This window comes from Phalacrocorax aristotelis, chromosome 2 (genome assembly GCF_949628215.1).
Source record: "Phalacrocorax aristotelis chromosome 2, bGulAri2.1, whole genome shotgun sequence".
Taxonomy (NCBI): domain Eukaryota; kingdom Metazoa; phylum Chordata; class Aves; order Suliformes; family Phalacrocoracidae; genus Phalacrocorax; species Phalacrocorax aristotelis.
The window spans coordinates 126,860,621-126,888,129 of NC_134277.1; the positions used below are offsets into that span (position 1 = coordinate 126,860,621).

The following is a 27,509-nucleotide window of genomic DNA, read 5'->3' on the forward strand; positions in this document are numbered from 1 at the left end:
GATGTAAAACTGTGACATATTAAAAAAGACCCTATATGCAGATAAAGGTTCCCCGGGGAGTGTCTCAAACCCACACTATATTCCAGAGCTCTGTATATCATATCTGGGGCTTTTGAGTTAACCAGAAGTCATACAAAAGCACATGTCACCAGACAGCTCGTTATTGACTTTGTTTCTGAGGAGGCTTATGTACATTATTTATTCAGGCAGCTGTAAGAAATAGAGTGCTCTTATGCAACATGCTCCACATTTGACAGATTCACATAAAAGTATGCAGTGGTTATGTCAGTGCATTTGGTCAAATCACACCCTGTTTTTATTATATTCATGCAAAAATGCATTAGACATGTTGCTCTGATATAACAAGTTCTTTTGGAAGAGGGCCACAACCAAAGCACTGCAATAATTTTGTGGTTACTGCTAGGGTTGCACACAAATGTATACTTTCAGTCCTTTTTTGGTGCTATGTATGTCTGGGCATTTAACAAAATAAGCCTTCCCTACTGCTTTAATTTTGCTCACTGCTTTATAGCAACTGGGGCTTTGCAACTATGTTTAGTTCCTCGTTCAATAACTCTTGGTGATGTGCAACAGACAGGATTTACTCTATGTCCTCCAGCTGGCACAACTGTACATTTTCATAAATTAAATTAATCTAATTCCTTATATAATGTAGCTGTGAGCAAGAACTGCAGACCTGGAACTCTACCTTTTTCTACAAAGCATGAATAATGATTACTTCTTAGGTGGGTGTGTGCACATTCTTGTTTTATGAGATCATCTCACAAAAGAAAGATTGCACCATTAATGCCACAATTATTTTAATGTACTATCAAAACCTGGCAAAATTACCGGCTATCTAAGGTTACTAATTTATGACATTTTTAACCTGACTTTATAACTACAGATTTATTCACTTTTTAAAGTCAACATCTGCAATGTGTTCTAACTAAAATGTGGGGAATCTTACTGATGGATTAAATCTAAAACCTCTACTTGCCCACCCAACCTAAAAGACTCGAATATGGCACTGCAGCTGGTCTGGAGAAAAGAGGTCACAAACCTGAATTTTGAAATACTTGCCTGTCGTTGGAGATGTTCTGTAGGATAGCAATTCATTTTCTAAACTGCTATGGATTTCAGGTGTCTGTACTATTTTGAGGTTTTCATACAAAAAAATCCATAAATTAAATCCTCCAGCGGATACTGAATAGTGGAACAAACACAGTAAGTAATATTGATACTAAATCATCAGAATTCACAAACGGAAAAGAAACAAACATCTGTTCTTCTATAGGTATGAATGGAAACAACAGAACATAGTAAATGAGCATGAAAACATCTCCTTGAGAAGTGGTATTATTAATCCACCAGCTTCAACTGAATAATCTCCTCATAACACCTTAATACTAATAACAAAATAAATTAACTGTTTAAATGGAACATTTAGTCTGCATTCAATACAGCCTTGTCATGTTGACACTAGTAAGTTAATAAACAAGTGGGTATTAATTTAGAATACAGGAATAAAACATATGCTACTTGAATCATCTGAGGGAGAAAATACATATTTTCAGTCATCATTTTAAATTGTTAAAAACCTATTAGACAGTAAGATCACAGTAAATACACAACTTCAATATGGTCTAATTCTGTGCAATTTATGAGATTTAAGCAAATATCAGTGAGAGTTTTAATTTGGATCTCCCAACAGCTAGACAGGATTATTGTGAATGTAATAGTTTTATGTTCAAGTGGGATTCTGCTGTATTAAACTCTTTGTTAAACAAATCAGTCAAGCTCTCTCTCTGGAATTTTAATTTGCACCTTTGTAGATGAGCTGTGTTTCGCTCTTAATGTTTGATTATCAGCACGTACTTTAAAGAGGCAAGATCTTACCACTTAATACGAGTTTTCTTTCATTTTCACTTGAGTGGAATTATATTTTAGTCCAAAAAGGTTATTATTGCCTTTAGTTACATATCTCCCAGGGCATTTAATTTGCAGTAAAAAACGCTCTCTAAAAAATGTTGCCATGTTGTCAACTTAACTAAAATCTGTTTTCTGTTAGGCTGCTGATGTTTCTATCATGTTAATTGCAATAGCCGCCATCCTTTACCAATAGCAGTCCATAGCAGTGCTCTCAGCAGCATCACCAGAATTGGTCTGGACACAGAAATACAGGTCCAAAAGTCTGTGACAAGGCTGCTCACTGCAAGACCCTTCAGCTTTTTTAATGCTGTCTCACTCTGATTCTTTCCTGCCAGGTAGGTAGCACATATATGAGTCATCATATCTCATCCTTATTTTTATATTTACTTTCTTCCTCTAGTTTTAGTCCAGAATTGGAGAAACAGTTCTAAGCCAAGAAGGACTTCTCCATCCCTCTGGCTCCCTGGCCATTCCTCTCAGCTGCCACTCAGACTCACTGTGCAAACTGCATGCACACAACCTCATTGCTTTGCCAGAAAATGCAACAGCCGCTCCAGGTTGCACCAAGGACTCCACTCTCATACAGACCCCAGGGCACTCTCAGTAGACCAGGATCTACTGATTCACCATGCAGCAGCAGGGTTACAGTTGCTTCTCACCCAGCTGTTCACATGGAAGTCAACAAAACTATTTTCATCAGTAAAGTAAGGTCTGAAGCCTTTTAAAAGATCTTTATTTAATTGTGTAAGAACAATTATGTCACTGTCTTAGTCTCACAAAAAAGACTAAAAGACTGTAGACTAATAATAACTAATCATTTGGGCTTTCTAATGGGCTACAAAAACAAGAAGTTACATTCTTGCTTTAAAAAATGCTGTGTAGAAACCTAAGCTTTGGTCTCATATATCCAGACGGATGTTCTGGATATTCTGGAATGGGCAGGTCTCTCACTCTCTCTCTTTCAATCTCCCTTTGTCTCATGTCCTGATCAGACAGTCCCAATTCTCAGAAAATATTGCCATTAAAAGATTAATCACAACTGATGTATTCCCCTCACCTCAACTTTGGTTTCACTGTTCTGGCATTTTCCAATAAAAACCTTCTCTGCCAAAAATGCTCATCCAACTCTGGCTGCTGTTGAATGCCTGGAGAGTCTCAGTGGAAAATTAAACATCTCCTCACTGTTGGATGGAAGCCTACGATGAACATATTTTTAGCACAGAAACGAGTAGTGAATGCTGGGTATGAATGTGCAGCAACTTCTGACCTTCTCTGAGACGCGGCTACCATACCATGTGGGAAGAGAGAAGACAAGCTTATTTAACTCATGATGAAACCATGAGATCAATTCCAAAACTCTCCTTTTATTCACTGAATATTGGCTAACTGTCTCAAACTTTCCTTCAAAGGTAAAATTTAAGTTTAAGTCCAGCTAATGTTACTCTTAATTAGAAATGAGTAATGACATACCTTGTATAAGATTTTGTTCCCAACTTCAAAAGGAGCTACCTAGGTTTGTTTGGTGTCTTTACTTTGAAGAAAATGTCTTTCATTACTTATTTTAGTACAACACATTAAAATCAAATATCTCCTGTAGCAAAACGATTCAAGTCCCTGGAACTCAAATAATTTTCTAATAAAAAATGCATGAGACAAATAAATGCACTTTATGTTCCACAAGAAAAGGCAGTTTCAACAGGCTAATGCTCAGAGAAAATTCATTTTATCAACCAGCCATTTCATTCTTTGGTGCTGTTACAAGCTCCTTGCGGTTGCTAAGCAACCATAATTCATCGTACCTTTTAATGGATACTCTGCTACTGCTGAGAACATTAAGGTGAAGAGAATAAATGCCTTGGGTGAATCTTGAAATCTTTCATTATGCATGTCATTCTATTTCTGTAATGCTATAATGCTGAAATGTTTCTGTGGCAGGAAACTGAGTTGTGGTAATTGCATATTCCACTCATATATGTTTTGTAAGCAGAGCAGCACGTACTTGTCTAAAATGAGCTATTTCTAACATGATTGAAATTGGACTTTTCTACTTCTAAAGGTAGTAAATAAATCTGAGGGGAAAAAAAAAGATTGAGTCTGGAGTAAAATGTCTTGAAATCTTCAGCAAGAGTGACAAAATCCTATGGCATAAATTGAAAGTAATCAAACAGGCTTGATTGTAACCCACTGTGGTATGTGAATATATGGTACACAATTGAAAATGCAAAAAACACAATAAAGAAACCATATATCCTGTACAACTTGCATCTTTTTAAAACGCATGACATTCAAAGACAGATACATGTACGCTAGATCAGGCATCTCTCTCTGTATTATTAACACAGAGCTCAGGTTTCAGCTGAATGCAAATGATGAATATTATGTACATTTCCCACCTTGTTGTTTAGGGCCTTTTCTCCTCTTGAGAAATACTTCCTAATACCAGCCAAGGGGGCACCAGCATGAATACAATTTCACAATTAGGTTTGTATTTTGCAAGTAAATAGTAAAGACATTATAAGGTAAGATAGACTGCTCAGATAGTTTCAATGATTGATAGCATTACAAAACCCTAAGATGGATTTGTTTCTATGGGTTCAACCTGCATTTCTGATCCTGATTATCTTCTGTTACACACCTGTGTAACTTAAAAAAGCTTAAAAAAGCAGCTATATGCCCATAAGATATAAATTAGCTTTTCCTGGTTTTGAACATTAGATTCAGGTTTGTATTTAATTTATTTTAGAAAAAATACAATTAGCCTTGGAGAAACTGGTTAAATTTTTTTCTATGTACCTTTTAACTTCACTTTCCTCTTTATATGTCTGGGCTTGTCATTGGAAACGCTAAGGGACAAGCATTTATTTTCAGTTCTCTTCTTCAACCATTTACAGCACTCCCCTACCAGAGGCTGGTGACCTCAAACTCATCTTGACGCTGCATGGGCAGCAATCCTGCATTATGCACGCAGGGCAAGTCAGACAACTCTTACAGCCCTCTCTGTTTTGATGTTGGAAGGGAAGGGCAAAGTTGAACTCTTTGCTTATCCTACCAGTTGTGGTTGAGGAGCGACTTAGAATTTCCTTTGCTAATCTGCTATTTTTTTTTTACTGCTGAATTTCTGAGTATTTTGGCTATACAGTTCTTTAATTAAATTGCATGAAGGTGGAAGACCTCTTTCTCTGAGAAACCTTTTGAAAGCTGTTCCTCAGGAAAGTGATCTGGAGGAAACAGATGGGAAGATGTTGCATATATGCACACAGATGAAGAGAAGAAACTGATGGGGTTGCAGGATGGAGTTAGAGACTTTGCTTCAATCTACTCTAAAGTGATAGTACTTGTTGAAGGGGAAACCAACACACAGCAGTAAGAGGAAAAGTAGGAAAGAGTTAAGAGGTTCCAAATCAGGGATAATGCAAAGTTAAAAGAAACACATAAATATGTCAAACCAATTTATTTCTTTCCATTTTTTCTTCTTCTCAAGTATTCATACAACTCCACTTTCCACCAAAAGAAAGCATACTTGACTTTTCTTTCTCCCTCTTTGAAAGCATACTTGACTTTTCTTTCCCCCTCTTTTCTTCTACTTCCCTCCTTATTCTTTTGTCTACTACTAGTGACAAGAAACAAGAATGTATAACCACTGCCTGATTATTTTCTAGGAAGGAAAATGTTGCCTTTCCTCAAACCACTGATGTTTCCTCCAAAAACATCTGCCAAAGTAAAAAGGTGAGATAAAGGAGCAGTAGCTTAGCTGTCTGATTTTCAAAGACTGTTTCACTCTTGTAAATGTAATTTGCTGATGCAAATCACTCATTCCCTTTGTTCCAAACATTTGCTATGCAGTTTCATTAATGGAGTCTGCATGCACCTGAAGAATGGCTCAAAATTTGTGTCTCCTAATCTTTCTCCTTGTTCTTTTCTGCTGCTTAGAGGATAGTGATCTCAGTGAGTAGCTAAAACCTGGAAAATCTTAGAAGGCACAATAATGAACCACTTCTGACTGTTCAGATTCTCCTAATGGCAGCAGAGTGCAGGCCACAGTCTGCTTTCACTGGGAGGGGCGTCCTGTATACCTGGAATCGACTGCCCCAGCGGAGGAAGCACAGCCCTACCATTTGCCATGGGCTGATCCAGACTGTACCGGAAAAGGGTGGAGCTCCAGAATACCTGCAATATACTGATGTTTTAGTTGTTGCCATTGCGATGAACTCCTCCCCTTGCTCCTAGCCTGCTTAGCAACAGTGGGTTCCTGCTATATTAATTCCCATAACATGCAACTCAAATCATGGGTTACAACAACTTTAAGATATTTCCATTACAATCTCTACCCTGGTCCCTTTGGGTTTAATACCGCAGTGAACTCCTCCTTTTGTGTTTGGACCTATCCACAGACTACAGTCCTTTAGTGCTGTACCTGCTCCAGGTGGAGCCTTATCTACGAGCCACAGCCTCTTCAGAGGTGTACCTGCTGCAGCATGGACTTATCCACAGCCACAGATGCTTCTAGGTGTACCTTCTCCAGCGTGGACTTATCCTTGGGCCACAATCCCTTCAGAGGTATACCTGCTGTGGCATGGGCATAACCACAACCACAGGTGCTTTGAGATGTACCTGTGCTGATGTGTACTTATTCACGGCCACAGACAGTTCAGGGTGACCTACGCCTGCATGGACGCATCCACAGGTCATAGTCCCTTCGACTCAAGTTCACACTGGAGTTCCAGCCTGTCCAGTACAGCAAGACAGAAACAGCATCAATGCCCTGGCGATCTCCCAGCCTAGGCACCTGGCCATTGCTGTTATCAGAATGTTCCCAGGCACAGCACAGTGAGATGATCAGCAGTACAGCAAGCAGCAAAAGCAAGAAGCAGGCACTAACGAGCACTAGACTCTCATATACAATAAGTCAAGCGAGCCCAATGGCAAGCACAGAAGCCTGTCAATTAATAGCGAAACAGCAGTAACAGGTATAAATTCAATCTAGCACATTCCAATCAAATCTGTCATTATCTCAAACCCCTCGAGGCCCATATTGGGCGCCAAAAAGGACTATTGTGGCTTAATCCCAGCTGCCAACTAAGCACCACACAGCCAGTCACTCACTCCCCCATGGTGGGATGGGGGAGAGAATTGGAAGGGTATGAGTGAGAAAACTTGTGGGTTGAGAAAAAGAGAGTTTAATAGGTAAAGCAAAAGCCATGCATGCAAGCAAAGCAAACCAAGGAATTCATTCACTACTTCCCATGGGCAGGCAGGTGTTCAGCCAGGAAAGCAGGCCTCCATCACGCGTAACGGCTACTTGGGAAAGCAAATGCCATCACTCCGAACGTCTCCCCTTTCGTTCTTCTTCCCCCAGCTTTATATGCTGAGCATGACGTCATATGGTATGGAATATCCCTTTGGTCAGCTGGGGTCAGCTGTCCCAGCTGTGTCCCCTCCCAGGTTCTTGTGCATCCCCAGCCCACTCGCTGGTGGGATGAGGTGAGGGGCAGAGAAGGCCTTGGCTCTGTGTAAGCACTGCTCAGCAATATTGAAAACGTCCTTGTTTATACAAAACATAGCCCTGTAGTAGCTACTGTAAAGAAAATTAACTCTATCCTGGATAAAACCAGCACACCTACTTAGGCTATCAAAACTATGGGAACAAACAGTGGACTCCCACATGGGAATAGCAGATGTGGAATCACAGTAGCCATGTTTCAAAGTCCTCCTGAAAAACATTATATTACATTTCTTGGTGCCACTTGATCACATCTACAGAAAGACAGAGGCAAATTCAAGGCTTTGTGTCATCTTAAATTGGAACAATGTCTTAGGTGCAGCAATATGATGAATGCTACTTATATCTTTCAAAAGCCATATACTTTATCTTGAAACATTTAATCGTGAATCAGATACATGCTTTTGGTTGATCAAATCTACCATTCCTGAAGTTCAGAATATTTAAGCTTAGATAATTCCACATTTCCTCCGATGCAAATCTGCTTTGGCCAACGTCCTGCAGTTTTGACAAGGGTCAAAAATAATGTAATAAGAGAATGCAAAATTAATATTTTAAGCTTCACTGTGAAGTAAAGAAAGAGAATACTTAATATCATTTATCAAAGTAGGAAGAGAACAGCAAACTGAGACCTAACCACTGGAAGGTCACAGCCAATAACATTTCTGCAAATAGAAATGGGTTGCAGAACCATCACATGCAAATTACTGTTTGCTAGAGAATTTTAATAGACTTCTACGTCACATTATAAAATGTTTAATTGTAACCCCATTTTAATAACACCATCTGATTAAATGAAAAGACGCCTTGCTGATCGCAATTACAATCTGTCAAACTGCATATTTATTTACAGTTTGGTTTCCTAAAACCATAAGATAAAAAAAGGAAATTCTATTCAGCTTGTCAGCAAACTATAATTATTGTGTATCCTTCTGTCAGTTTCTGCATAAAACTTTTGGTTCTAAAATGGATCTAATTATAACTACATCAACATTTTTATAAACGCTCGCTTTCCCTTCTTTCCCCCTTCCTCCTTCATCAGTGAATTCTTTGTTGCAAACTCCAGAGGCAAAAAACTTCTTCTAAGTAAGTAAGTAACTTTTGTTTCTCTATTTTATCTTTTCTATCCTAAGTTATTGTTAGAATACAGACGACTCTATTCAATGTAAACATTATCTATGGCAGTGCACCTTCCTAGCACTGCACTCAAGCAAAGCCACAGGATTAGGGCTCTACTGGGTTTTTTCTGCTTTGGCATTAATGTCTTGAATATCAGCTGAGAAACTCTTTCCAACTATATCATGTAGCTCATCTTCTACAAAGTCTATTTATTGTAATTTATAACTTTTCACAAGGAACAATTTGCCAGACAAACAAGAAATGAGTCCAAATGTCTGAACACTAGTGTATGTATCAACCAGTTATAGAAATTAATCTCAGAGAAAGGTCTATTAAATCATCCAGCCCATCATCTCCCAGCCAGTGCAGGATTTTCCCATACGCACATGTTCCAGTGCTTTAACACTACCTGGCAGACTATTCAGATAACATTACAGGGTTTTTTTTCCAACCTTCACCCATTGCTTATCTTTATCTTATTACTTCCAGTGACATTCCTTAAGTATCGTAAACATCTAGTCCTTCAGCCTAACTTTCTAAGTAATAGACAATGATAAATAAGTAAAATATTGAAAATATGCACATAAACAATTTCATAAAATAACACACTATAGCTGAACCTTCAAGAAGAGTTATTTTGCTCAGTGTAGGTTATGGGCTAATACAATCTGGATCATGATTACATGCTAATAAGATTTGGGAAAAGCTGATTATTTTCCTACTGTTTCTTAAATGGTCAAGTCAGCTGTGAACCAAAACAGTCTGAATTAATATACATCCTCTTGATTATTTATTTCCTAGCTGTTCCATCAACATCTATTACCTATCATTCATTCTTAGATAAATATATATTTTATAAATATATGCATATATAAGCACATTTTAAAAATAAAAATAAATGAAAGACAACTCAAAAGATTAAATGGTCTGCATTAACCTCCACTGACTGCTGGGTTTTTTTGTATACAGTGAAGCAGGTGAATTTTTAAGGTTGAGGACCTGTGCCCAGAGCTTGCCTGAGGAGTCTGTGTAGTTGCCATTAGAGGAATTCTCTAAAAAATAAGTTAGACAAACACCTGTCAGAAATGACAAACGTATGGAGAATCTTGCTTTTGGGGAGATGACCTTTTAATGTCCTCCCTTGGACTAGATTAAGGGAGAGACCTTAGGGTTCCTTCTGGACCAATTTCTGTAATTTGGTAAGTAACACAACATTAAGGCTGCACTGAGCCAGGGTCCAAAAGGTCAGGTTACTCACGTAACTTTTTCCTGTAGCGCAGGTTTGCTATACTGTCTTTAATTTTATAATAATCATGAAAAAAAAATTGTTTCAAAACAGCACATTAGATTATATTTCTTCTCTTCAGTCTTATTACAGCTTGCACTAGTTTTCCAAATGTTACAAAGAAAACCATTTCAGAATTGTGACACAGAGTGTATATCATTATTGATAAACACTTTTGCTGACACACCCTTAATCTGATACTATCTAAAACCTAAATTTCCACAATTTATGAACAAATGAAAGCATCTGCTATAGGGCTATCTCTGTTTCTCTTGAAACTCTGGGAAAGCCCCTGCTAGAGTTGGACAGGATCAACATTAGGCCAGAATATTTCTGAAAATCCCACTGAGATTTTCAGCCAGTCACAGAGCTCCTAAAATGCATTTCACAGGCAGATGCCACAAATGATGAAGTTAGTGCAACAATGCCAGACACAATTAAAATTACATAGGTCAGGCTCTGGGCAGAGAACTTTCCTTTCATGTGTTTTCCCCTCCCTGCATTCACAAAAGCTGATGGCAAGTGAGAAGAAACATGCGCGCTACGCAACCATCCCGTAAGGCCTGGGACTGGAAGTCTGGGGCAGTGGAGCATCAAACTCTGTGGTTAAACAGATACTTCACTTCTCCCTAGAGCTGACTGCATTTCAAGGGCAGGTGAAACAGCCCTCACAGCTTTTCTGTGGCTCTTAAATAACGCTGCTCTATCACTTCCAGGTTGCATGATAGCTTGAAGGTCTCAGCTATCACTATATGCAGTCACTGTAATAGCTTTATATTACATGTGTTACACATGGCAGTTAATTCCTGCCTTTATTACATTTGAGGGCTTCTGCTAGTTCTAATATTGAAAGCTGTCTCTCACCACACTGCTGCCCACCTCTGTGCTACTGATCATCAGACATGAAATCAGCTCCTGGTAATACTTTCGTTATTATGGGTCCCGTGATGTAGAGCCATCTTCTTCCTCTCCCTTAAGATCTGTCTCTTTCAGCCTTTTTCAACTTGGGACTCACTTGTATTTGTATATTATGAATTACATTTTATTGGGTTTTCAATAAAGTAAATGTCTTTCTATTCTACAATATAGTACTTGACAGATATGGGGGACCGATATTGCAAACACCTATTTGTATTGTTATTAGTAGTACATTACCTTCTTGGCTAATTAGTGACTACAAAACACTTCAAGACACAAGAAAGCTGCTGCAGAAGAACAGAGTGCCACTAGCATAATTTTTCAAATGATGTGGTTTATTTTTTCTAGAAAAAGTAACTTTGAAAAGTTTTGCCGGTGGTTATTTTACACTGTATACTTTCTGTCAGGCAACTTAAGCTGCACTAAATATCCAGATCAGCACTAAGCTTATTGCACTAAACACTTTTTATGCTACTTCACAAGAAAGGGGAGCGTAATAAAATTCATTAAACTGAGATCCCACACTTGAGTATTAAAGCATGTGTAGGAAACTGAAGCTTAGTTACTGAGTTAATCTCTGAAATTCTTTATGTGTGAATGAAGGTAATCTTAAAGTGTATTAGAAGGAAGTCCCATCTCTGAATAAAAAAGTGTTGCATTCTCATCAAGGGCCTGATCCTGTAAATCCTCCATGCACAGGACTTTTTTGCTAAAGGACCAGAACATCTAATTTCAAATGGGTTTTTTTTCAGTTTAGATAACTTTTGTAAGGATGAAGTGAAGGTACCTGTAGCCCAATATCACCACTGACAGGCAGTGGAATTTCGAAGATGGGATATGCAGCAGCCTCACTTTGTCATCCATTAGGTATGCCATGTCTCACTTTAGCAACTAGGCACTGCAACCTCACTCGTAATCCAGGGATTTGGTAAAAAATTTCTATGATGCAGCCATGTGCAGCACGTTGATTGAATCTGTTGCATCTACTTCAACAATTTGGCTCTAGTTTCAGTCTCTGTTTAACATACTGTGTGGATCCACAGTTTGGGGAGATGGGGGATGTTGCAGATGATACATCCTGTCTTTTACTTTCCCTTTCCAGCAGAGGGCTTCAGTGATTAACAGTATGATACATACTTACATACATATATATATTTATATATGTTCAAGTAATGTATATATGTGTATCCATGTATGTATGTATATGTATGCATATACCCTGAGCACTGCAGTCCACATCATCTCCAGGCACACAGAGTACCATGCCACTACCTGTAACATCTCCTTTGCCTCTTTTCCTTCCCCACAGGTTGGTTGAAATAGGAATGTTGGGTACACATTGATAATATGTAAGATAAACTGTAATGCCTCTGTTCACCTGACTTCATATGGAAAGGGTTCATTTTTTGGGGTTTTGTAACTGAAAGATATGCATGAACATGCCTTAGAGATGTTCTTCACTCTGTAAGGCTTCTTGCTGCTACTATATACTTTAAGTCCTTTTTTGTAACTGTATCTATCCATGATATGCACAGAAAATGAATTAAGAACATTCATTTTCATATCTTTATTGTCAAAATATAGAGGCAGCAGCATGTACAAATTGCCATAAATACAGTTCAAAAGTGTGTGAGTGAGGCTACAGAGATACGTTCCTAAGTTGCATACACGTGGCTGAAGTACAGCATTACATTAGCAGCAGAGGTTAGGGGTTTACACGCTGTCCCCAGGGAATCCCGGTGTGGCAAAGAGCATTTACATAGTGCATCTGTACAAACTTTGTACAAATGAAGGGAGAGAAAAACAGAGAGGCAGATATCAAGCTAAAATGAACCTTTATGTTATTGAAAGGACAAGGGGAGGAGTAGACATCCTTACACTTTAAGCATTTTTTTAATTGCCTTAGGAAAGAACAAGGGATAAAAATAAAAACGGAGTTATTTTTTTACTGATGATTACTTCTCCAAAACTCAAAGCGCCACCAAGTAGAATTTTTTCTTCCCTCAGTAATATACTTCCTGCTGTAAAAAGTCATTGGAAAACTGAAACAATGATACTTAAAGTTCTGTAAAACCATTAAAACAGATAAAAAACCTGTGAGTCTATTAATTGGACCTTTTACATTCCTTCAACTCAGAAAAATCAAGAAAGCCAAGAATGTGTTTTTTCTGCTGAAGTGAATTAAAAATTTTGCTAAATATCTATGACTCTTCATAGGCAAGACTAGACAAGGAGAATTCACACTCCCTTCTAGCAGGTGACACTGTCATGAAGTTCTGGGTTGCTGGTGTCCCAGGCTTCAGTAGAGTCATGCAGCACATCTGAACTTCCACCAGGTAAACAGCATCTTGAGTTAAGACAGTGCATGCCATAGTGGGACTGGTTTCGTCCACGCAACATATCTTTCTACTCCCTGAACAAGATGGGATGAAGTGATGAATACAGTACAAATTCGTGAAGGGTGTGCTACCTTCTCAACTGCTTTTGAGTTTCAAGGAATGCAAATGCACGCATTTAAATAATGAAACAGGTGGAAGGAGAGGCTACTCCACCTGATGCACAAAACTCTCCCTTTCATCTGCACTGTGGTCGTCTTCTTTTTTGTCTTCACAAAAGCATCTGCACATTTTTCGAGAAAGACATTTCACTTCTATTCCATCTACAGGCCTTAAGATCAGTAAGATCCTGAAGACAGTCTTCAGAAACATTTCCTTATCTTGCTGTTTCCGACAAGTACATGTGATGTTAAAAGCAGCAGATTAAAGTCAACAATCTCTGCTGCTGAAGCCCCTGAATTTCTGACATTTTCTGAGAGTTATGTTTTCTCTATTTGCATACTCTATTATCTGTTTTGTTTGACACTTGCAGCTATGATTACTCCTGTGAGTACTTCACATGTGAGGTGATGTATAATCCACCAACCACAACTGAAGACTTTCTCTCTGTGCCACATTCATCATGTCTTAGCCTGTGCCTATCTGGTTAAAGTCTAAGAAGCAATAATTAATACTGCTACACATTTTTTTCTTACTTTTTTATGCAGCAAATAAATTCCCATCAGACAATGAGTAACTGTTGAGAAAAAAAGTCCACCAAAGCGTTTTCTACAGGAGGCTGTTTTCAAAAATCAAATACGCCACCTTGTTATTTCTTCTTGAAATTATACTGAAGTTGTTTTCCTACTGAATTTGTGAAATATGTGTGCCCCATGGAATCTCAACAACCACATTCAAATAAGCAGAATGCTGTATTTCCCAGTTGACAGTAAATCAAAAGCTTCATTGGCAATTTTAAAAATGAGACCTGGAATTATTCTAAAAAGAGTTCTGGTCATTTGTGCACAAATATTTTCCTAGAGTAATGAGCAAATATTTACTTGCTCTATCTTTAAGGTAAGTTCTTAGTACTTACAGACAGAAAACGTAGTTTTACCAGATACTTTTAGATGAGAAAAAAAACCCCTAAGTTCATGAAAAACACTAGCCACAAATATTCTCACAACAATTCTAGTCCTAGCTGACCTTAAGAAGGTGGCGTCCATAGATAGCTTGCATTCACAGAGTGCTTTCTTCCATGCTACTGATTTTCTCTTGGGAGGGAAGAACTGTAAGGTGCTACCAGCTGAGGTGCTACCAGCGATGCTCCCCCTACCACATATGCATGGAGTAATACTTACTGCCAAGAACCCCTGAGGCACAATGTGACCCACAGGAAGGTTGGGGACCCGCCACTGTAGTGGGGGAAGGGCAGTCGTTAGACCAGTCCTAGACAGAGCGCATCTTTTTGAGAGATGCCCCATCTTGATTTCAATTGTCAGGTACAGGGAACTAAGAACCTCCCACAGCATATTATCTAAATGGAAACCTTTATCACTGTTAAAAATGCATGATTTTTTTCCAGTCTGACTTTATACACCTGTAATATCTAGACATTGGATGTTTTAATGCTTTTTTTGTAGCACGGTGAAGAGCCTTCTGTGAGCAGATATGCAGAAAGCACGTATTTATAAAATCTTGATCAAGTTACATCTTAATCAACTCCTGTACATATCCTTTCTGTTGTCTTTCTTATGACAAGAGCGGTGCAGACATCAGAAGTAAGGGAAGATAAACATGATGTCCCAGAGCCCTGGACAGAATAAATCATCATAATTCTACTGAAGACAATAAAGTTATGCTGACGGACATCAGCCGAAGATTTGGCTGTGCATCCCTACAGTTAGGCCATTTGACAAAACATACCCTAACTATTGTAACCTTTTGCCATGGAAGGCTTATTTCAGTGAGAAAATCCAGCCTGTAAAATGCATGGGGTTTTTTTTAAGAAAAAGAAAAAGAAAGATATCCTGCAAGAACATGAAGTTGCTTAATAAGAGAAAAAAAATTAAATACTTTAACACAAGGTGTTCTATGACCTTAGCTTTATGATTTGGTGGTTCTGATGGCAATAACTCACTGCAATAAAATTTGGGGTAGCAGCAGGTCTGTGTAGCATAACAGTAAATTTTGATGTAAACTGGAGACCAGAGTCTGGTAATGAGGCAAAAATGTGAAGTTTTCACTAGAGACTAAGAGTATCTTCTACCACTAGCATGCAACACAAGCTAGAAAAAAGTATCCAAGCATGATTCAGATCTCAACATTTAGGTTAGCAGAGGCAAATCTTTTGTTTTGTTATGAAAGTTATTAATCTTGCTCATCAGAAATAAAAAATTTCTGTTTGACTCAGTAGTTTGCACTAACGTTTTAAAGGTGCCAAAAAAATCAACCATATAGGTCAGCCTTGAGATGAGTCATGAATACTGAATTTAAACTAATATGTATGAAACTGGTAAAACAAAATGTCTTAAATACATCCCAGTACAGCAACAATATCTTATATTTGATTTATTAGCAATTCTACTGTGAGTAAGAAATACTAGCTTCATTCTACCTGAGATGAAAAATTTAAAAAAAAGGTAGCTGTCTGCTTTCTTCACTGTTATACAGTGCCACATTTTGTTTAAGATATTACTCTCTCATGGGCTGCATATCTAAAAAATATAATTCATGAAAAAGTATAATGTAATTGTTCGGGCTTTGATGAATCGGGGCATAATGTTAAATAATTATTCACTGCTTTTATTCTGTCAAAGTGTGCACAAAAAAGCTTTTTATTGCTTTTTTTTATATAAGGACATGGGACTTTGTGACATGCATTTTATTTTAAAGTAATGCTTCTATTATTTCACATCTGAATAATTATAGCTGACATCATCTACTCTTCAGTGTCCTAGAAGATCTTTAGCTCTAGTCCACTGTTACATATTTTATGCATTACATGAAATAAAATACCTCAAGATTTTGAAAATATTTATTTTAAAAACAGCAATGAAATTGTCTGTAATCACATTTTCTGCTCTGCTTTGAAAGCAGCATTATTCAATATGCCAGTGGTCTTTTCCATAAGAGCAACATATTAGAAATTCATGCTGCTCTAATATATCTGAATTCATTGATGTACTGCACTCCCTATAGACCTAAAGAAACATTTTTGCTTCAGTTTCATATGTCCTGCACATTACCTACTGATGTGGTGGTTGTCAAAACAGTTGTACAGTAGCCTTTGAATTCAAAGTGTGCCTTGACTGTATACTAAAAATGACAATAAACCTAAGTATATACATTATGCTGGCTTTTGTTGCCAGCACAGGCAGAGCATTTGGGAAATAAATCCCCTGATTTTATTGCCTTTTAACATCTTTTCTACTTTAAACTTCAAACCCAGAAATTTGAAGCGTTTCAAGAAACTAAAATCTCTAAAAGAGATGCTTTCTTGTAGATTTGCTATAGTATACCATCATGAGCCATGTTTTCAAAAAGATCAGCACAAGATTATATGAAAGCATCCCCAAAATAGGGGTTTCTTCCTCAATGTAAAAACAGCACTGTGATTTTTAACCCTGGTTTCTTGGGGAAAAAAGCAATCAGCTATAGGATATACTAAAGAAGCTGAAATGTCTATAATTTTGTTGATAAAATGAACACATAGTAAACCTCATTTTATAGAACTCATCCAAAAGCATTTTTACAGATAAACACATATTCTCATAGGGATTGTATATACATGCATTTTTTTTTGCAAATTTTAGAAGGGTATTTGTTGCGGTCCTTGGAATATTTCAGGAAAATTCATACAGACAGAGAAATGCTGGAACTGAACCAAACCTGCATGGGGCTACCTTCAACTGCCCACCTTCCCTTCAGTCAAGAAGGGATCCCTGTTCTATTATATAGAAACAAATATGCCCACAGGACAATCAGTACATCTTCATTAAACAGCTCTATCTATATGTAATTGGATCCACTTAAGAAGCAGGAATAGAATTCATATCCATTTTGAAGGAGGACTTTAGAGAGTTCCCACATGCGGTCAACCATGCCAGAGCTGGACCACGCATTCATATCACCATGTGTCACATTCTGCACGAATTCAGTAGACTTTTGACTTTTGAACCCCAAATATCCAGATACAATGAGCATCTAAAGAAATCTGTATGTGACAGCACGGTATAAATTAGTGTGCATGTGCATGTGTGTATATGCCTGTATGTCACCTAAGCAGAAAAGAGAAATACAGAAACATAGAAGCTGACAGCAGAATAATGAGAAAGAGAAATTTTAGTGATTTTTTTTAAAGTAGTGGGGGTGCAACAAGAATTAAAATCACTCAAAAAAACTTCAATGAAGGTTAATTCCGAATTTAAGTATCAGACAGAGTAAATGGCAATGGGAAATTTTAATCTCCCAGCATTGTAAAATTTTTCAGAAACAATTCCCACAGTGTAAAATATCTGTAAGTAGCTGATCCCTGATAAGAATTCACTGCGCTGGTAGAGGTCTCTTATTGAGTGTGTTTAAGCACTTCCACAGAGGAGAATTCTTACAGAGCTTGGGGCAAATCCTGCAGTCCTTACTCAAAAGGATTTTATCTGCAGCTTGGAGGGAGTGCTGCACAATATGAAACCAGAACTTCTAGCAGGGGGAGTTCTGAAGGATTTTTGAAGAGGCATATATCCTTGATTTTCAATCTGTCCAAAATCATGGAAATTGTCATCTGAAAACACCTGGTAGCTGAGATGAAAGAAAAATGCTATGGTCAGTGTACAAACTATTTTCCTACTTTGTTTCTGAGCTCACTACATCTCCTCTCTCTTGTTTGGCCAGCGTTAATGAAGGCTTTGTCTATAAAAACAACAACTGAAAACCACTCGCTAGTTCTAACACAGACAAAAAGGAAGGTATTATTGCTAAAATACCAACATGGGTTAAAAACTGGCTAAAAGGAAGGACATTGAAAGTAAAAAGAAAAATAGACCAAATTCAATCAGAGGCACATTGCACTACAGCTGAATTTGTCCCAATATAAGTAAAATTGCTGAAGATGTGAAATTAATTAGGGATAGAGAACAGCCAACAGATTCATTTCTAAGAATAATTTTTCTAAAAATACTCATCAGTGCCCTGAAAAATGAAGTGAGACACATGGTTCCAAATACACTAAACACTAGTTGATATAGCAGAAATTATATGGCATCAAGGGTTTAGATAGATTGGAGAAATTTACACATTCTTTTCTATGTGAGGCAATATAAAAGTGATTTAGGCAAGTACTTGTTAAATGGATCAGAGTTTGATGAGATAGTAAAAAGGAAACTTAGAGATGAGTAATATTAAGAGAAAAGAGTCATTTGAAGAAAAAATGTAAAAGGTTCTGGGGTATAAAGAAGAGCTTCGAAGCTAAGTAAAGAATGCTAACTCTACAAAACCCTCTGTCTTTCTTCATCAATGGAAAGCCAAAAGGACAATGGGGCCATACTATTCACTGAAGAAGTCACTGAATTCACTGAAGAATGAACTTAAATTATCTCCCTTAAGTTAATTCCTCTCAAGTTACCAAATTCAAATCAGAGGAACTATACTGCCAAACAGTGTTTGAACCGTACAAAACTGTGGTGTTATCCTACCAGTCGTATTAATGTGAGATGTAGTTTAATCCCCTTAACAGACAAGCCGGTTTCAGTTAAAACTATTGCTAGTTAAGAGGCCCTCTTGTGTGCAAAGGGCATGCAAGTTAGGGATAACAGTTGACTTAGCCCATGATGCTTCAAGGATCATTCTTTATTTATTCAACAAATCCTCAGAAATGACTGATAAAATTTAGTGCATATATTCTTGTGGTCTGATTTTCATTTTTTCTGATCTGCACTAAGTCCCATTAGCAAAATTGCCTAGTTATATTATTCAACTTCTTTGTATTTGCCCTCGATGCAACAATTCACTGTGATGATGTACCAACTCTCAAGGCCCTTTGTTCAGAGCTTGTTGCAAGAGGTTAATGTGGAACATCACAGCTTAAAAGATTGCATGGTTTTGTGCCATAGCAATGGCTCAAAAGACATCAATTCAATGAAATACTGCTTGTCTTGACCAGAGTGTGAAGCATTTCTCTTACTTTTTCAAGTCCTTTCATAGCTCTGATTCTTAGAACCCCACGCAAGATTTAGCTCATGCTCTTTAATGCGTGCCATCGGCTTTGTAGAAATGCATGCAAAATTCAAAACATTTCCACAAAGCATATTTGTATTTCTTTATGAAAACCTGCCTCTCCTCCTCTCCTCCCATTGTTGAACATAACCCTGGGGTCAGATTCTGACCTCAAACACAAAGTGTGCAACATCCTAGCAAATCAGTAACAACTAAGCAGCGCATAAGAAGCCAAGACTAGCCCACCTGCAATACAGCTTGTGGGACATCCTCAGAGGGAATGCAGAGCTCCTCAAAATCAAGGCAGCTTTATTTTAATTAAATTGCAATGAAGCCCTGTGACAAGGCAGATTTTTGTTGTAAACTAACTGTTTTCTGGCCACCACAGACCCCCAGCCCCTGGCTCTGGGGCTGTTTGTCTGAGAGGCTGATGGGGAGCTGAGCCTAGATTCCTCAGCCTACAAGCCTCCATATGCTGCCTCAGCTCCCAGGCTCCCAGGACTGGTCTTGTTTGGGGTTTTTTTAGGTAATGTGATGGGAAGCTAGCAAGCTGGAAGCCTAAACAGCCTCAGTCCCTAAGCGCAGAGCCTCCCTGCTGTGACATGGTGCCCTAAGCCATCATCTGATCCTCCAGTAAGGAACCCAGACTCTTGGATCTTTAGGAACTTAGGATCTCTAGGATCCTTAACTGTGGCTGTCAAGATCTGCAGTTCCTGGGCAACCCTAACAGAATGGCTGAGGTCCAGTGAGCCCCACACAATGCCAGGCCCCATAATCTCCCACGGGATTTTTAACTCTGGATTAGAATTGTACATCGACGTGAAATAATGCCCTCTTCCACAAAATGGTTTTGTCTGGAGCTGCTATGCAAGAAGTATACTAATTATTTGCAGAGCCCACTTGAGAATGTAATATGTAAAGTATCTCTGCAGTTGTTGCAAGCAATTTAACATTCAAAGAAGTGATTTATAATATCAGGCTTCCCAAGATTACGACTATAATGACTATCTGACAGACTTTATAAGCAAAGCGTCCAGTCATTTCAATTGGATTCTGGCTGGCTAAGGACTGGGAACTGTAAAAAGGCTATAAGATTTGGCCTAGAATCAGAAATAACATTTGCTGTTTTCCAAACGTGCGGTAAACAAGAAAGGAGATATTAAATTTTTGTACATCTCTCAGCACATGCAAATGAGAATGGAAAGAGCCTCGACAGACAACCACAGAACAACGGCCATCTGGATCCAAACCCTGCTCCAGCGGAATTCAAAGGCTTGAGCCTCCTTTTGTCATTATTTACATCCGTGTAAAGCAGAAGTAATTCTACTCAAGTCTTTGAGAAACTCAGCTGTAAAACCCCCACCGCCTCCAGTGCAGGGAGGATTTGACATAGGGAGTGTGATGTAAAACCCAGCTTGCTCCATAACTTGAGTGGTGCAGAAGCTGGCCCCTCGGAGGATTTCAAGCAGGTCTGTATTTCCACGACTTTGCAACTTAAAGTAGTACAGAAGGGAAAAACTAAAAATGCTTACCACAGAGAGGGAATTGGAAAGGAGTGCCCCATCTTGGCCAAGCATGTTGGAAACTGTAATTTCGGGTAGATCCATGTTTTGTGGGTGGAATGGAAGGAGGCCGTTGTGATTCATGGGATGACACAGAGAGTGGTACCCAGACTCTATCTCATTCAAGTGCACCAGGGAGTGGTCAGGCAATGACGGAGGAGTTATAGGAGGTATGTTAAAATCTTCACTTTCAAGACTTGGGCCAGGAAAAGACTGGAAAAAAAATACGGAAAGTGCTATGAAAATCATATGAATACTGATCAAGAATAATAATAGAAGTCACACAAAACAAACAAAAAGAGCCCAACTAACATACTTCTAAGCAGGAGCTTCCATTTAGCAAAGAGATATTTTAAACACCTATGTATTACAATAGCAGAGTTTCACCATCATGTATGGAAGAAAAATTGCCTCTAAGGCATAAGAATCTCTGATACTTTCACAGCTTCCATTAGAAAGAGGTTTTTTTTAAACAAGCTGAATTCAGATTTCAAGGGTCCTATTAAAATTTTCCAAGAGTGTTCAGCTAGCTGAATGTCTTTTTCATGGGAATTGTGGAAAACGGAATGCAATTTATAAAATTAACATTGGCTCGAAATAGTTCATCAGAATCCCCACTACTCAGATCAAGAATTATATAGTGAAGAAGAAAGATACTGCTTTTAGGCTTACAGGAGAACTATGCATTTGTCCTGCTACGAAGAAAAACAAATAGAGAAATAGCACATACTTCGTATGCATATACTTTGTGTTTACAAAAATACATTTGTTATCCCAAAACCACTGATTTTTCCTTTCTTCATCTATAAACTCAACGACACATACATTTCGTCAGTCATCTAAATGAGTTAATCCACAAAGGAACTGTTTAGTCTTCTGTTGTCTACTGCCATTAAGTCATCCAACTCAATCTGATCCAAGGAAAAGCCACAGGCAAAGTCAGAGTAATGCACCAAGGTGGATAATTGCTATTATTTATCTACATTCTTTGTACAGCACGTAGGCTCATTTGGGGGATAGGGATGGGTATGCTTATATTTTTTAAAGGAAAAAGGTGAGCAGAGTGAGATACATGATCCAAATCAAGAGTTAAAGGGATCAGTTGCAGTGGTTCAGCCTGAAAGCCTGCTCTGCTTTTCTGAGAACAGCCACAGTTCTCATCTCTTTTGCAAGTGATCAGTCTTTGCACATCCCACACCCACAGTCATGAGGTTTATAGCATAGAGACTAGTTCCACCCTTCCTGCCCCTCTGCGGCAAAGCAGCCTTGCTCTGAGTACTGCTTTTGTTAATTCTGGAAATGCAAGGATTTAAATATGTTCTGCTCCTGCAAAGCATCTTCTGAAAAGATGAAAAGGAGGGCACAATTTCAAAAGCCACCTATTAGAAGAAAATGTTTTCCCCAATATGAGTTTGCAAATGGAGGACAGTATGGTGCATGAATTCATGCAGAAGGACAAGGGAAGAATCAATGCCCAATTATAAACAAAGGGTTTTTTCATTAGTCATCATAGTAATAATCCCCGATGCCTGAGGTTACCCTCCTTTGTATGAGCATGGATATAAAAACTTAAATCAGACCAACAACAAACATTGTTACATGTTTTCAGTTGTCACCGAAATAGGGAATAAACCTCGTAACACCAATGTAGTGTTAAAAGGCAGGCATTCTTTATTCACAGCGCCGGATGCACGGGGGATCGCTCCTCCTAACGTGCATACCTTACACACCCTTCCCATGTGATTTATATAGACCAAAAATATACATATTCATCTTATCTATACATATTCAGTATTATTCTCTTTGGTGATTGGTACAACTTGCTTACTTCACATGTAAATTATTGCGCAGGCTCAGCTGTCCTTCCCCATTGTTCTCTTTTGAGTAGGTGGTATTACTTGGGTCGGTGGCCCGTGAGTCGGTGGTCGTGATCTCCCCCTGTCAGAATTACCTTTTACCTACTTGGCTCTTAATCTTGGCAGTCCTGGCCAGTTTTCTCAGTCCACTACATGAAACCACATTTTGTCATCCTTTTCTGACAGAAGCACATTGTCTATTGTTTCGTTCACATTAATGATTACCTAGGGACTAAAATACAGGTCAAAGAATACACTGATTGGTATACTCCATGTCCCCAGACTTAACGTCCAGTTGGATAGGGCTGTTCAAGGAGTATAGTAACATCCATGGTTGGTTAATTCCATCACTCTGGTTACATTTCCCCCCTTTGGAAGTTTTGAAATAATCATCTTTTCAATACTTCCATCTTAGATCAATAATATTCCACTATATCAGTTTAGTGTTTGGTTCATCCTCTCAAGTTTCCCACTTTATTGTGGTCTCCAGGGCGTATGCAGGTCCCATTTTATACCCAAAATTTTACTAATTTGTTGAACTACATCTGACAAAAAATGTGGTCCTCTATCAGAGGACATTCCCATTGGCATTCCAGATCTTGATATTATTTCCTTCAGCAATATTTTAACTACTTCACTAGCTTTGTTGGTGCAGCAAGAGAAAGCTTCTGGCCATCCAGAAAATGTATCGGTCGGCACTAACAAATACCTATATCCATTTTGTCTGGGTAACTCAGGAAACTCAATTTGCCCATAATCTCCGGGAGAATTTCCTTGTTTTGTTACTCCTAAAGGTGGTTTCTTTTGGTTCAGGGGATTATTTCTAGGACAGATTGGACACTTAGCTACTATGGATTTAACTATTCTTGTCATGCCTACACACACTACAGATGTTTTTAAACTCGAAACCATAGCATCTACACCCCAATGTGTTTGCCCATGCGTTTCTTTTGCAAGTTCTTTCATAACTTGTGGGGCTATTATTATCTGTTTTTCTGGTGTTACCCACCATCCTTCTGTATTTTGTGATGCTTCCAATTGTTCTGCTAATTGCTCATCCAGTTTATTATATCTCGGTTTCAACTTTGGAGTTTTTATCTGTTTTACTGGTACTAGTGCAAGGATACCTTGTTCTGCAGTCCCCTTTGCAGCTTTATCTGCCAATCATTTATCTATGTTTACAGCCGCCTGACCGAATTGATGAGCTTTGCAATGCATTACCGCCACTTCTTTTGGTTTCTGCACATCTTCCAGAAGTTGGAGAATTTCTTCTTTATGCTTTACTGATGATCCTTGGGCTGATAGCAGTCCTTTTTCCTTCCAAATAGCTCCATGATCATGGATCACACCAAATGCATATTTGGAATCAGTCCAAATATTTAACCTTCTTCCTTCTGCCTTTCACAGAGCCTGCTTCAATGCCACCAATACTGCTTTCTGTGCTGAGGTGTTTGCAGGTAGTATCCCTGACTCCATTACCTTGGTGGTGGTAAGGACAGCATATCCAGCCATTCGCTTCCCTTCTTGCACAAAGCTTCTTCCATCTATAAACAATTCCAGATCAGGATTTTCCAGAGGTTCATCTCTCAGGTCCGGTCTGCTGGAATAGACTTGTTCAATAGTTAGCAGGCAATCATGTTCTAAACTTCCTGTTGGATTTTCTGCTGACGAGAACATTGCTGGATTAACAATTGCTGTGGTTTTTAATTCTATATCACCTTGTTCCAATAGGACAACCTGATATTTCAGCATTCTGCTGGGGGATAACCAATGACCCCCCTTTTGCTATAAGACAGTCATTTCCATGTGTGGTACATATACCACCATCTTTTGACCCATGGCCAATTTTCAAGCTTCTTGGATCAGCAGTACTGCTGCTGCCACAGCATGCAAACATCCCAGCCATTCTTTACTCACATTATCAAGTTGTTTGGAAAAGTATCCCACTGGCCGCCTCCAGGATCCCAACCTTTGTGCCAGCACTCCAAGGGCCAGATGTTGCCTTTCATGTACAAACAACTCAAAAGATTTGGTTAGGTCAGGTAAACCCAATGCAGGGGCCCTCATTAGTGCCTTTTCAAGTTCTTTGAACGATTTCTGGCACTCAGGTGTCCAAGCCAAACGCCGATCTTTAGATTCTCTTAAACCTTCATATAGTGGCTTCACATACAGTCCATAGTTCAGAATCCAGAGCTGACACCATCCAATCATCCCCAGAAAAGCTCTCAGTTCCTTCAGGCTGCTAGGTTCAGGAATTTGACAAATAGCTTCTTTCCTTTCATTTCCTAAATTGTCTTTGTCCTTGAGATATTTCAAATCCCACATAAATCACTGCTTCTTCTCCTATTTGGGCTTTGTTTCTGGAAACTCTGTATCCTCCTTGGCCCAGAAAATTTAATAAGCTGATAGTAATTTCAAAACATTTTTCTTTACTTTCTGCCACTATCAGAATGTCATCCACATAATGTAACAATATGCCTCTCACTTGGTTCTGTTTTTTCCATATCTCTAATTCTTTTGCCAGCTGATTCCCAAATATCGTAGGATTATTTTTAAATCCTTGTGGAAGTACAGTCTGTGTTAGCTGTGTCTTTCGTCCTGTGGTGGGGCTTTCCCATTCAAAAGCAAATATGCTTTGACTTTTTATGTCCAGAGGTATGAAAAAGAAGGCATCTTTCAAATCTAGTACAGTAAACCATTTATGCTCCTCTTTTAAAGAGGTCAGTGAAGTGTATAGATTAGCCACTACTGGATGTATATCTTGGACTATCTGATTTATAGCCCTTAAATCCTGAACTAGTCAAAATTCCTTGCCTCCAGATTTCTTTACTGGCAATATAGGAGTATTATATTCTGATTCACATTCTACCAAAAGCCCATATTCTAAAAATTTTTAATTAACCCCTCTAAACCTTTTCGAGCCTCCCACCTAATATGATATTGTTTTTGTCTTACCGGCTGGGCTCCAGGTTTTAACATTACTTTTACCGGCTCTGCCAATTTAGATCGCCCTGGAACTCCACTCACCCAAACCAAAGGGACTACTGCATTTTCCACTTCTTTGGGAATCTGTTCCTCCCTGGAGGAATCCTATAACATAAACACTCTCGCCTCTATGGCTTTTGATTCTGGTATTAGTAATTTAATCTCTCCATCTTTAAAAGCTATTTGTGCATCTAATTTACTTAGTAGATCTCGTCATAACAGAGGTACTGGGCATTCAGGCATATACAGAAACTGGTGAGTTACCCATTGTTTCCCCAACTTAAACTTTAATGGCTCTAAAAAAGGCCAATTTTCCTTTGCCCTGTCGCACCAATGACATCTACTGATTTATGACTAAATTTCCCTTTACAATACCAAATAAGGGTCCCCGTATCTACAAAAATTCTATTTCTTCGTTCCCTAGCTTCAGTGTAACCAGGTGTTCAGCTAGGGTTGATTCCCCCGGTCCCCTTCATGCCAAGCCACTTCAAGCATTTTACCCAAACCTCTAGATTCAGGTCCTTCCAGTTTCTGAAGTTTCTTTGCAATATCTGGGGCTGATTGTCCCATGAATATAGAGGCCAATTGAATTGCTGCTTCTGGTTTTTCTAGGTCCAGACTAGTATATTTTCTGGCAGTCACCTTAAGCCTTTCCATAGAGGCTGAAGGGGACTCATTTAGTTCTTGTCTCACTTCATAAATTTTTGACCAATTTCTTGCTTTTGGCATTGCATGTCTTACTCCACATAAAATCCACCTCTGATACCTAGTCAACGTTCCCCTGGGTCCCGATTGATTAGGGTCCCACTCGGGATTCGTAGATGGAAAATTCTGATCCAATGTCCCCTGTAAATTCCCATTAGCATGTGCTCCCTCCACCTGTCTTCTGGCTGTATTCCATACCATTTTCTTGTCAGTTTCATCAAGCAAAGTATCCAGTATCACAAGTAGAACAACACTTTTTCAAGTTCTCACCACATTTTCCTCCTTTCAAAACCATTGCCATAGAATCTTGTGGACATATCCCACACTGTTTCTGCCACTCTGGATGATTCCACCGTGTAAAGAACAAATCAACATATGCGACTTCCTCCCATTTGCCTTCCATTTTACAAAACATTAATTGCAAGATGGTATTATATTGCAATGTCCTGTTTCAGGCCATTTCTTCTCATCCTCCAGCTTATACATTGGCCACCAATGATTGCAATATTCAATTAGTTGTTTCCGAGTTAGTGGGTCACCACCCCCGATGTCTTTCCAATGCTTCAAAATACATCCCAAAGGTGGTCTTTGTGGGATAGGTTTCTTACTCGAAAATGTTCCCGTCTCCCAATCGACCAGTGGTTGTGATTGTGCACTATCACAAGCACTAGTCTGAGGGACCCCAACCCCTGTTAGAGCTCCCTCTGGGATTCCGATCTCGAGGTCTCAGCCCCTTACCGCAAATCCCTGGAGACCTCAACCCCCTGTTGAAGACTCCCCTCCCCTGGGCCGTGCTCCACAGGCTTTCGCCTAGCAGAGACTTACCAATCAAGGTACCTCTCGGCCCCAACCCTGCATAGCTTTCGCCACGCCTTACGGGCAGGCCTGTGGGACTCTAACCAACTATCCTATCCTTGGTGGAAAGCTAACCCCACATATTATTCTACCTAAGTTTCTTCTTAAAAGAATGCCTTGTTTACCTTATTCCAGGGGAACTTGCTCAGAATTCTCCGGTCCGGGGATCGGAAGTTCTCCCCGAGAATCCCTCGGTGCCGGCTGGAGGTCCCACGATCCCACGGATCCGTCGAGATTCAAAAGCAGGGTCCCATCTGGGTCGCCAAA

The 27,509-nt window shown here is 38.9% G+C and overlaps 1 protein-coding gene and 1 long non-coding RNA gene across 4 annotated transcripts in view; both read right to left on the reverse strand.

Annotated features, from left to right (window-relative positions):
- The window catches only part of TOX (thymocyte selection associated high mobility group box), a 230,700-nt gene that overhangs the window by 74,113 nt on the left and 129,078 nt on the right, over positions 1-27,509 (reverse strand). For both annotated transcript variants that reach the window (XM_075085086.1, XM_075085085.1), the window contains exon 3: positions 20,812-21,054. In XM_075085086.1, coding sequence (XP_074941187.1) covers positions 20,812-21,054 — 243 coding nt within the window. The remainder of the gene's footprint in view (positions 1-20,811; positions 21,055-27,509) is intronic.
- LOC142053433 (uncharacterized) lies at positions 22,788-27,509 on the reverse strand. Of its 2 annotated transcripts, none has more exons than XR_012659215.1 (3): positions 27,368-27,509; positions 25,653-25,787; positions 22,788-22,929 (listed from the first exon to the last, which is right to left on the reverse strand). It is a non-coding gene; the product is annotated as an uncharacterized LOC142053433 (long non-coding RNA). The 2 variants fall into 2 exon arrangements; XR_012659216.1 differs by lacking the exon at positions 22,788-22,929 and adding an exon at positions 23,032-24,241.